Source organism: Patiria miniata, unplaced genomic scaffold (assembly GCF_015706575.1).
Source record: "Patiria miniata isolate m_02_andy unplaced genomic scaffold, ASM1570657v1 HiC_scaffold_29, whole genome shotgun sequence".
In the NCBI taxonomy this organism is placed as follows: Eukaryota; Metazoa; Echinodermata; class Asteroidea; order Valvatida; family Asterinidae; genus Patiria; species Patiria miniata.
The window spans coordinates 14744686-14757205 of record NW_024037068.1 but is presented as its reverse complement, the minus strand read 5'-3'; the positions used below and the strand labels follow the sequence as shown (position 1 = coordinate 14757205).

The window sequence follows — 12520 nt, the reverse complement described above, 5'->3', positions numbered from 1 at the left end:
AGAGCGTACTGCATCAGTCATGTGCGACCCTAACCGCTCCCAATTATTGCTCGTGCTGACTGATTCGCGCTCGAACTTGACTTTGATAGCTCGTCTCTTTTCTTCTCATGAAAATAAACCATTGTATTAAAAACAAGGATCAATATAATTTACAACAGTCAATTCAGCGCGTGAGTTGCTCACGCAATCAATACTAATGATTTTGCTTGTAATATTTATTAGTAGTTCTTCCCCCAAAATTGACAGATGAAATGAAGTATTCAGTATGTTTCCCAATGCTGTTCCGTTCCCATCACATACAACTGCAGACAAAGGGCTGGTGAATGATTGGTTTTAGACATCGAATAATTCAGTGCGCCTCAAGTATATATCGAATGATAACTCTCCCAGGCTCTTCATAAGGAGAGGCCGTTTGGGATATATTGGATGCACCAAAAGGAGCTGTCACTGTGCATTCGCGATTTCAATGGTGAAAGTGAGAACAGTTCCTGGAACATGGATTGTCAGGTGAAATGGCTGAAGAGGGAAACCCGATTCGTCTGAGAGGAACACATACTTTACTTGATATCGGAGACATGTAAGAGCTGCATTGCTTATAGTAGCACATATACCCGGTTTGAAAAAAAATAGTACAGTATTAAACGTGACTTCAACTCACATCAAACTAGAGATAATACTACATCCACGTCTCTTCTAGAAGATGAACGAATGGTGATGTTTTTTGCCTGTCTTTTATACCAAGCATAACTTGAACATTACTGTGCACCTGCGTCACGCACCAAAAGACAGAGGCCCGCCAACCCGGTTTTAACAGTCTTTTTACAAGATTTGCGCTGCAGAATTTAAAACAGTTGTGTGAGGCACCACTTGTTTGGCTTGAAAATGTCCATTTCTTCGATAAACATCACCATCTTACTAGCTGTTCTAATCGTTCAGCCCACTGTGTATTCGCGGTGTCTCTGCCCCGATGGTTGGGCTGCTCACGGCCAGCACTGCTACCTCTACGTGCCGCAGCCGTTGAGTTTCTACACCGCGGAGAGAATCTGCGTCGCCCGGGGCCTGCCCGGCCGTCCGTCCCACCTGGCCTCGGTGCTGGACGCGGCAGAGGCCTTGTTCCTCGCGGAGTTGATTCAGCAGTCCGGTTCGGCCAGCTTCGCTTGGATCGGCCTAACGGATGCCGCTAGTGAGGGGTATTGGGCCTGGCTGGACGGATCGACATCCCCGTTTTCCCTCTGGAGGCCAGGAGAACCCAATAACGTTGGTAACGAAGACTGCGGAACCCTGCACACCACAGCCGACTGGAATGACTCCCGTTGCGGTAACTCGGCCAGTTTCATTTGTAAAATGCCGCAACGTTATCGTCCTACTAGATAACTCTGCAAAGGGCGGTTATTTAACACAAGTGAGGGCCTAATTACATCGTTTCTGTCTACAAGCAGAGCAAACATCATGTTAATTGAAGCAGTGTAGCTGCTTCACTGTAATCTAAACATTAATCACTGTAAATATAGTTTAACTTAATACCTTGATCACATTTTTTGTGTGACCAACTCTTACAGCTTATCCGCTAGAATGGTTCCCGACCCCCCCCCCTTAAAACTTAATTGGGACCGGTAGCTAGTTCCCATTGAAAGCTATTGATTGGATGACCTCTGTGCGCGTAGTGTGATTGTGTATGTTTATAACTATTCATGTATGCATTCCAGTTTGAAGTTGTACCTCATCAGACCAAAACACAAATTTAACGTTCAATTTAAAAGTAAAGCATCTTTGTGTTGTTATTTTTCAGGGCAGAGTTTTTCCTCATTCAAGACAAGCCCTAGGACCGACATTTTGGGAGAACAAATCGGAATTTCAAACTTTGCATCCAGACCGACTATTGCTGAGAATTAACGAATCAAAAGATCATAATCCTCTCTATGCTAAGAAAAAAACCGGGCTTATTCTACCCTTCTTAGCTAAATGTACGCAATATTCCTCACCAATAATAACATAATTGCAGTGCACAATGTTAACATTACTGGGTTTTTTTTCCATTTCTCTTCGACCATTGTTTTATAAATTGCAATGTGAATTCACAGCGATTGGCCTTAAAGCAGGATTGGTGTTTCCTAATCTCCCGCCTCGACAAAGTCTATGTAAAAGACCATGGCGAAAGCCACGGTCTATAACATGTGAGCATATTTGCTAATTCATTACGCAAGACAACCGCATCTTGACCTCTAGATTTTGACCAATCAGCGGGCTCTTTCTATATCGGGTCTTCGGTCGTTCCCTTTGTCACGTCATAGACATGGCAACACAAAACTACCCTCGACACAGCAACAGAGGCTGTGGTCACGCGCTCTGTATTATGTTACGCGATACCCGCCCAGCTGTTGTTGCCACTACAAACCACTGCATTCAAATTGGCCAATCAAACCTTTAGTCCTTATTTGGGATTGAAATGACTTCACGATTTAGTAAAATTGACTCCGATTGGCCGAGGCGCAAGATGAATCTTTTACATATCAGACGGTATACAGGAGCCTTGGCTCCGTGGATAGCGGCTGATACTCAGACTACCTCAACAAACCTCCACCCCCCCCCAATCCCCACCCCCCCCCCCAAGAAAACACCGTTAAAAAAACTGAAAATGAGCAAATAATTACTAGATAAAAACTTTCAAGCACTCTTTTGGATTCATTGCAGTAATTCAATATTTATTTATATCTGATTTCAAATGTTTAGAGATGCTGGTATGGCTTGTTTTGTAACACACAGACAACATTATAAATCTCAGATGTTCATACTAAAACAATTCGCTTTTAAAACAGGTAAAATGTCTACGTTTACCAAATTGTGATCTATTTTTTCGAAGCAAAATCGAATAGAACTTGTTAAGAAAATGTTAATAACACGAATTCAAACATTAACATTTTTTTATCTGTGTCGTTGGAGGAGCTATATCTTCAATGCTGAAGATGATAAGACATTTTTTTACGTGGATTTTGTTTTTTCGTATGATGATGTCGTTCGCCGGGGCGGTGTTCGTCAGTTTCAATAATGTTTGTCGGACAGAGTCATAGCTGCCATATCGTAGATCTCCATGTGGATCCTCAGGCCAGTGGCGTGCCTCTTCCAAATCATGAAAAAACTGTAAAATAAACAAATTAATATTTCATGCCGATTTTAGACGATTGATGACTGATGAAGGAAAGATTTTTGTACACTCTTGCAAGTCCGGGTAAGATTTGCCCTGGTATCAGGGTCATTTATGACCTAATAAACTTCAGGGTCAATCTGACCCGAATCTGGGACAAAATGACACTTGTGCTATGGTTTTGGGGTCAAAATGACCAGGAAAATGATCAAGAGAGTGGCATTTTGACCCTGCAAGGTGTCATTTAGACGCTGAAATGTATCAGGTCAAATCTGACTAATGGGGTTTGTAATACCTGGCTTTGTGCTCTCCTGTTACAAGGCCGAGTCCAGGACAAATTTTATCTTCTTCTTTTTTAGGGGGAGGGGAACATTTTTGTTTTGTTTCCCGAAAAAGTGTGTCCAACATTTTCTGCCCCAAATTTAATATAAAAAGCAAGTACTAGGACTCTTCATGGCATTGGTGCATGGTAGCGCACTCGTAATACTGTACGAAGAGGCTGCGTTTGTGACGTCACTTGTGGGAATGCCCCCCCCCTCCCTCCGTTGTGGTGTTATGATATTTGAGTGTGAGGTTGGGGGCTCTCCTGGCATGAAGTTCTTGAGCATGATAATGTACAGCTATATTTGTTTTCAATCATCACATTTTTCTAACACGTTTGTCCAAGCTGTCAGCCAAACAGTGTGTGTGTGTGTCTTCTTTTTTTGGGGGGGGGGCACGCGATTTGTTTACACTCCAAACCAGTATCTCTGAATTCGTAGATTACAACTGCAGAACATGCAGCGTTTTTGCGCACTCCCTGACTATAGAGCGCCCTCATGGCGTTAATTGAGATCCAGCTCCTCCAATTCGCTCGTACCCCCCGCCCTGCAAACAGGACGCTGGGATACGATGATGAGCTTCACAGAACCTTGTGAAGGAAGTGGCCTATGACCTATGTATAAAGCATCTGGCTGCAGCTGTTCAAGACCGCAGTTAGACTATGTGCGCAAATGCTATCCGAAAACTTTCCACAGAAATGCACACGTTCCATACCGGATGTGATTTCTGTTGCATTGCGGACCATGTGGACACAATTTTGAACGTCGCATAATGCAATCCGACCGTTCGTGATTCGAAACGGAGCCTGAGAAAGTGACGGGAATTGTAAATTTACAACACAGATAAGTTTTACATAATTTCCTACATTATTACGCTTTTCAATGAAAAAAACGGCCGTTTCAAACCTTGCAGAGTCATGACCGTGATGACGCGCAAGTCACTGGTCACGCAAAATCCAACCAATCAGAGCGTGAATTCATCAGAGTATCCCAGCGTCCTGTTTGCAGGGCGGGGGGTACGAGCGTACTCCTCCAAATTCACCGATCACCCCCTACTTTGTTATCTCGAAATTGATCTAACGATGGCCTATCGGACCTTTGAATAGTTTGTGAGCATTTGTTGCAGATCCGGCCTTGGTGACCCCTATAGAAGAATTTGACAGTATAACTTTTATTCATGAGCTCGGCGGACGGATGTTTGGCCTTTTTACTCGCTTGCACCCGTTAGATCAGAGGAACCTCAGTAATGGAACTATGGCGCTGTATGACTCACTGCACTCCAAAAAACTTCAGAGATTGGTATACTTGCACAATACAGGCATAAAAAAACAGTAGGCAAGCGGCCAGACCACCAGATCTAGTGGCCGCAACAGGAAACAGCGCCACCAGCCGACTGGTGGTGCTTCGTTCTGAGGATGACTAGTGAAACTAGTCGAAACGTAAACGAAACTACGTAAGTAATTGGCTGTGTTTATAGAAAATTTACTTACAAAGTAGGCATACTTATTGTTGGCATTTGAAGTCAACATATCTGTCACAGTTGAGAAGACCACTTGTACGAAGTCCATAGGCTGTATTACGGACTCCGCCATCTTAGTCACTTGGTAACGGGGAGGGGATTGCAATGCTATGCAATATCGGCCCATCATGCGTAGGTTACAATGATATGGTGGGATGCACCATGTATTTATTTCGATTGCCCAAGAGGTTCCCACGTGAGGAGACAGATGGCGATATCCGTGAAACGCTCTAAGGTTGCAGGCCAGTATATAGGTCTAAAATTGCCCTAGCCGGCCAAATCACTATTTGCATGCCCTCAAATTCTTCTGTATTTTAGCATATTTTGGGCCATGAACTCGAGGTTTTGTAAAAAAAAAAAAAAAACGGGTGAAAACCGTGCTCAGGACTGTGAGCTTGTAGTTCTGTGCAATTTGGATGAAATTGGAGCCCTAAAAGCGCTCTATTTTGCAACGGAGTGGTGGCATCGTTTTTAAAATGGTGATGGGCTTCAGGACTATATTAAGGGGTGATCATCTTCGGATGAAAATTTCTCCTAAAAGTCATTAGTTAACCCCCCCCCCCCCCCAAAAAAAAAAAATTGAAAAGAATATGAAAAATGATGAAATAAGCCTTAATTTGATGTGTGTCTCGAACACCTTGGAGAGATGTGAGTGTTTTTCCTGCATTTCTAAAGCGGGGCATTTATCATTGGGGTCTATGGCATTTTTTTTTACTGGTCTGCAACCCTAAAGCAAAGCAATATGGCGTTGGCTGATAACTGCTACTTACTGCCCCTCATGCATGAAGTTTCCTTCGCGGTCAAAACCCTTGGACAAGACGTGCTGGAAGACGAACCTAGCGTCCTTACCCAGGGGTGCGACAGAGAGAGTGGTCATGTTCATGGAGCCAACTCCCTCCAGCGCAGCCAGCACAAACTGGATAGCTGTGAAGTCAACATTAAAAGAAGGTAATTAGTGTTCAAGCTCGTCACATAGTTTATACAAAAAGCAGTCACAATTCGGGCACGTGTGATGCACAATGCAGTGCGCCACCAAGAGTTTGCCATGGGGAGTCAATTTTTCAAGTTTACGGTAGACAAAACATGGCCCATTCAATGAGTGTCAGTAGACAACTTGAGCTAAGTCACTCAACCAAAAAAGAAAGTGCTCCCTACTAATTGTTTTGTCTAACTCAAAAAATACGGGGCACATCTTGCTCAAATTACGACTGATCAGCACAGAAATTCCTTAACAATCCAGCTATACTCTTTATTTGGCCCAAAACAGTGACAATGTGTACAAAAATGATGCAATTTACGACAAGTGGTGTACCAAAAAAAGTTGCACTTTTGTATACGTGCAAGATGAGTTTAAACCACAACTTGCACGTATACAAAGGTGCGACAGCTTTCGGTATGATTGGTCATAGCTTGCATGAATTCGTACACAATATCACTGTTTTGGGGCCAAATAAAGAGCATCACTGGATTACTAAGAAACTTCTGAAACTGTTGAGCGGAAAAGCTAACAATTTCAACTGTCCCTCGCAATTTGTCGACAATCTCCCACACTGCACTGGGTAACAATGAACTCTCTGTGGCAAACTCTTGGTGGCGCACTGCATTGTGAAACGCCCGAATTCAATCAAAAACAACGTCACACATCACGTTACAATTACCGGTGAACTGATGGGAGACGGGAAATCTGAATTACAGTCAGGCCACATTTAATTCGAAATTCGATAGGGATTTATTCCGTAACCACACCTCAGGCAATGTGCTTCGGACGATGTCCCAAAGGTGAATAACTTTGGTATACTGTCATGATGAAGTTTTCATCCGGGTTACTATTATTTAGGTATCAAAGTGGTAAACAGTAAGTTTGTTTCTGCATTCAATAGAGGACGTTGAACTATAGAGGACAATAGGGTGCACAGTTCCCGAGAAGTGCCCAATTTGGATTCGTGTACAAAACATATATGATGTCTTCCTAGTATAAGTTAACCCTAAAAGGGCCGGGTTATTTTGACCATCTCTCAGCCGGGGGGCGGATTCCGCCCCCCCCCCCTAAGATCTCGGCCACCGAGTGACGAAATTTTTTTAAACTCGGTATATGCATAGAGCAACTCCTCATAAACATACCCAAGAAATTTCGTGACTATTGGTCAAATGGTTATGGAAATAATTATGGCATGGAATTATTAAATTATGGAATTATTGCTAATTAACTATTCATATGTACGAATGGTAATTCTGCTCTGTGTACAATGTATATGGGAAAGTTCAGTTTTCACGGCACGTAGCGCGGAAAAATGTTCACTGCGCGGCAACCTGTGGTCCGATTTTTATGCTTTTGGTATCAAAAGATGCGCAAGGCTTGAGGCTAAAAAGTCATAACAGCTCGGGTCGCGAAAAAAATTTCAAAGCTATCGCCGCCCCCCCCCCCCGGCCCTTTTAGGGTTAAAGTACGAACAATAGAGGGACAATATGGGGTCCCCGATTGCGGGCAAATACACACAGGCACAAGTGTAACAGCACAAGTTAACAGCCTTTGTGCGATTCTGTTTAGCAGAACAAGAAGTTGAACATAATGATGTTCCAAAGACATGGATTTTGTGTTGAATATTGGAAATGAATGACACCGTTGTCTCTCTCGTAGCTCTATTAAAACGAATGCACTATTTGTCCATTAAAATACTACAGACATCATGACATATTTACGTGACAAAAGCCGACAAGAAAGCCAGAATATAAGAAAGAGATATCACCTTCTATTCCATTTACGATGGGAGCATCGTGGTCGATAAGCATGACGGCCGGATCATACAGGTTGATAATAGCACCGCAGTTGTTATCCCTGACATATTTGCTGTAAAGGTGGCTCATGTAGTCCACCTCCTCTCTCACCTCTGTAGGAACGAGGAACAGTATCACACGAAATATTTTTTTTTAAAAAACTTGCATTTCTACGGTTAAACTTTGGGGACACAGGCTTCAACAGGAGAGGGGGGTTTCCATCACCAACTCACCGTTGTTGTTTTTTTGACAAAGTAATTGTCGTATTTGCGGGTAACATCATTAAAAAAAGACAAAATATGTGACCTTGAATAGTGTCACCTAGTGTCAGTGACGAATCGAGGTTTTGGTTCCGGGGGGGGGGGGACAAAGAAAATCGCAATGTTGACCTTGAAAGGCGTCAGGCCAAATACATGTAGAACTCGGATTCCTAGTCATATCTTGACAGGGAATTTTGTTAAGAGTGTTTGTCAAAACTGTGGACTCACCTTCGTAGGTCATGGTTTTGTCAACAGCGGCAGCCTTAGCGTTCATCATGGCTTCCACTCGTTCCTCGGTCCATTCCTCTACAGCAATGTCATTGACCTTGGTAGCTGTAAGATAAAATCATAAGAAGCGATCACTCAGTTCCAAGAAAAACAGTGACGATCAGATTCAACCTAGTCCCCCCCCCCCCCGCATTAACCTACCCATTACACTGTCTTCAGGTTCAGCTGACGCGAACTCAAGTCAACAGATAGGCAAGCGGTACGAAACATAGCGTATGGTCCAGGGGCGGATCCAGAACACAATTTATTTGGGGGGCAAAAAAAATTGTTCCCCCAAAAGTGGGTAAAAAATTTACGGCGTTGGGTTCATGGCCTGGCTTAAGGGCCCCCCCCCCCCAAAAAAAATGGATTCTGGATGCCCTGTGGTGCGATCTGTGGCAATTTATTGCCACTTTAATCATTGTTTCTTGAAGAAAAGATGGCGGTGTACTCATTGACTGTCTCTATTGCGACGTCACTTAAAAACAAATTGGGTTCGGGGTTTTTTTTAGGGAGGGGGCGCATGGCCCCCTTTGCCCTTTGCCCCCCCCCCCCCCCCCGATCCGCCCTTGGTATGGTCTTGGGAATCCCCTCTTGTCGAATGGATTTGAGAGTCCCGATCGATCAACACTAGTGCAGCCAAGTACGAGGTTTGTGCGATTTTATAACACACAAAGAGGATTGACAGGCTTATCCGCAAACCAAACAAAGTCTGTGCATTATCGGAGACGCACGATGATGGAGCATATTATTTTGATGTGGTGCTTAATCGAGTTTAGCTGATGTCCTTCAATAAGGATTCAGATATTTTATCAAGCTGAAACTCTGATGTGCAAAGTGTCATCTCTATGCAAATATTGACTGAACGACCTTAGTTTGCATGCAGAGGTTGTCTAGACAATGGCTGTTCATTATCGGTGGTGCGTTCATATCGATACCTCTAAGGCTGATTACCTTCTGAATGTTTTGATTCGTTGTTTGTTTTTCAAGCTAAAGCTGATGACCCCAATAATTAGGCCAGCTAAATGTGGAAAAAAATTTCTAGAAAATAATTTCACGGCATTTTATGGTAATAGCTGGCATGCATGCTAGATCAATTCTTTGAACCATGACAAACAAGATGTGGGTGGATGACATCGTTAATGTTGACCCTTAATATGCATAATTTGCATAAATTGTTAATCCCTGCCGTGTAATAGATTTATTCCCATATTTGGGAATATTCGTAATTTGTTTATTTTTTGAAAATTTTATTTTTGTAATGCAATATACATCCTACTTCAAATAACACTTTCCAAAGCATATAGGTGACTGAATAATTAGGAGGACATAGTAGCGATCCACAATGGCTGCATTATACCCCAAAGTTGCGTGCATTTACCTTGTCTCCAGATATCTTCAAGTAGTCTTGCCAAACCTCAGCATTGATGAGCTTCAAATTCACCAAGTTGCTTACTAGCACAGTTACCCTATTACAACCTTATGGAAAAGCATGTGAGCAATGATAACGTTGTGATATTTAGCCCAGCAAACAAAAACGGGGACAAACGAGGTGTCTGCTAATTGGTCTAATAAGTGATGGGTTGCCTAACGCGGGAGAGTTGAAAAAGTTCCATGTTTTTGTCTTCAATGTAATTATACATTACATTTAAGCCTGACTGTTTTCAATCCGCTCCTGTTTACGCCATTCCATTTGGGCCCTACGATCCAGAAATACAATCAATTAAGTGGCAGGGTGTATATTTTACGTGGGCCATGCACTCTCACCTGTGATGTCACCTACTTCTTTGCCCATCCAATGCCTATTCGATGCTTAACCCAGATTCAGCATGTCCATGTGAGCGTGGCCCAAGTAAAATTCACATCTTTTCACTTAATCGATTGTATTTCTGGATCTAGGGGCCCAGAAATACTGTAACTAGAACCCTTTCTAAAACCACATTCAATACAATCATTGTGTCCAAAGCGTTGTGTCCTGTACAATTGTCTTTCGGATAAAACCATTGCTCGTGAATAACTCACGCAAAGAATAATGATTTAAAGTGTGCCGTATAAAACCCCAAAATATTTAAGTCTTAGGCTACACCTCAACTTCTGGAAAACTTGAAGGATCGTCAGGCCATGATGAACGAAACAATACTCTCGGGTAGTGCTTTCATTTTTACCATTGTTGCGGTGTATCCTGCCTAGGGACAATATCAAGCAGCTGCCCTTATGTCACTGCTTTCACCTTTCTATATAATAGGGAAGCAACACACATCCATTTGTGCATTCGAAAAACCCGTAAAATCGTTTTGGGAAGAAGTCTTTGCTTTAACGGTATTTAGGTTTGATTTGGAGAATTTGAATCATTGTTGCCACCTAAAATCTTCAGCAAGTCTTGGCTGTAGCAGATGTTTCAAGCAATCTGCATCTTGGCCGATCATTGCAAGGGATCGGTCATAACTTCTCTTTTTATTGTGTAAAGCCAATTAAGCCGATTGCCTTTGCAACCCGTCACCCCATAATGAAAAGGCGTCTAAACAGATAAGAAGGCTTCTACACAATAATGTGCCTCTACTTCGCCCCCCCCCCCCTTGAGTTTACCTACCTGATGCGAACATCAGTCCGCAGATCAGGAGAGCACACAGGGAAGCGGTGCGGAACATCGTGTACGAGCTCTGGAGTCTACTCTTGTCGAATGAACAAGTTCTCGGAGTTTCGATCGATCAACAACGGTGCCCCAGGCAGCTAAAAAGAAGATTGTACGAGGTTTGTCTATTTCTTTTTCTAGAGGATAATTCGCAAGCATTATAAAATCAAAGTCCATGGATTATGGTAGATGCGTTATCGACTGCTGGAGGCCTGACGTTTTGTCTCCTTTATTTGATGTCCTTTGCAAAATTTTAGCATTGAGGCTGCTGCGCGCGTTTGAAGTGTCATCGATGTTCAAATACTGAGCGACAGGCTTATCTCTTGCATAAAGTCCAAGAAAAGACTATGCCCAGTCTATGCGCGCATTATTGGCCCTTGGATGACGAAGATGGATTAAAATGCTAACCGTTGGAATTTAACCATGGTGTGGTAAAGGCTATTATTTATTACTTCCAAAATCTAAACAATTTGTACTTGAATAAAGGACCACCATAACTTTTGGATTGATCACTGTTATCTTGTTCACAGAGAAACCAACCAACCAACAAACAACCAACAAACAAACCCCAATGACTTCTTGCTGAAGGTAATTATAGACAATTTAAACATGCGGTAACAGGATTATTAGAGATAACCGATAATGTTATGTCTGTGCCAGCTTGACCAAATACAGGAAAACTTTTGGTTTTTTTCTGTAGTTAGCTATTTCAAGTAAGTTGCACTTAAAATTGACCATACTTTCTTGACTTATTTTTACACTTACAATTGCTGTTCATAGTGATCTAAAAAATAGGTGAAATGTCTTCTTGTAGCCATTGCATTGAAAACCTTCTAGAAAGCACCCAACTGAACATAAACTCAATAAATGAAGTTCGAAAAAGTAAAGTGTGATTTGGTTTTCGCAGTATCAATAATACCCTCCGTCATAATATGGTTACACTGCAAAAACCGGAGTGTTAAATTTACACCATTGGTATCTATATAGGACTATCTGGTGTTGAATTTTATAGATACAGTTTGGTATTAAATTAACACTACAGTTTTTACAGTGTAAAATCAAGCGGGAGCAAAGTGCCTTTAAATGTTGAAACTCTATCTTCACGGTTCGATCACGTGCAAGAGAGGTCACAGATGTGTGCCTGCCATATCTTGTTTTCAATACACCCTCTAAAGTCCGGGTATTGTTGATTGTGTCTGGTATGGCGAGCCTTAGGTGGCAAAATATGTGCAACCTCACTTCAACTATAATATTTATATAATATATTTGAATTCAAAACAAACGTAACATTTGCTGCCAACAACACTTTCAGCAGACTCGAACGTGTGGTCGAAATAATTCCAATCAGGTAACCATTTATTTCAACTAGATTGGTATAATCGAATGGTCGGGGTATTTTTTTATGAAGGGGATGTGAGGGTGATTGTGTTTTTTTTTTCTCGTTTTGCACACATGCAATACAATGATTTGCGTACAGTGGCGCATTATTTCTGCATGCAAAGGGGATGGCTAAAGTGCTAAAGTTATTATTTCGATTATTCCAGGGGATAGATGGATGAAGTGTAGCAAGCAAGATAATGCATATAAAAAGGCCTGAAGCAAAGA

General features: G+C 42.2%; 2 protein-coding genes across 2 annotated transcripts; one reads left to right on the top strand and one right to left on the bottom strand.

Annotated features, from left to right (window-relative positions):
- Positions 1 to 882: 882 nt before the first annotated feature.
- On the top strand, positions 883 to 1374 carry LOC119735196 (C-type lectin domain family 17, member A-like). Its single transcript, XM_038208902.1, has one exon. It carries the CDS (start codon positions 883 to 885, stop codon positions 1372 to 1374), a length of 492 nt encoding a protein of 163 aa, XP_038064830.1.
- Positions 1375 to 2681: 1307 nt separating this feature from the next.
- Positions 2682 to 11045, bottom strand: LOC119736188. Its single transcript, XM_038210213.1, has 5 exons — positions 10874 to 11045; positions 8245 to 8349; positions 7729 to 7869; positions 5752 to 5905; positions 2682 to 3136 (listed from the first exon to the last, which is right to left on the bottom strand). Exons 1-5 carry the CDS (start codon positions 10929 to 10931, stop codon positions 3040 to 3042), a joined length of 555 nt encoding a protein of 184 aa, XP_038066141.1. The 5' UTR covers positions 10932 to 11045; the 3' UTR covers positions 2682 to 3039.
- Between the last annotated feature and the right edge of the window lie 1475 nt (positions 11046 to 12520).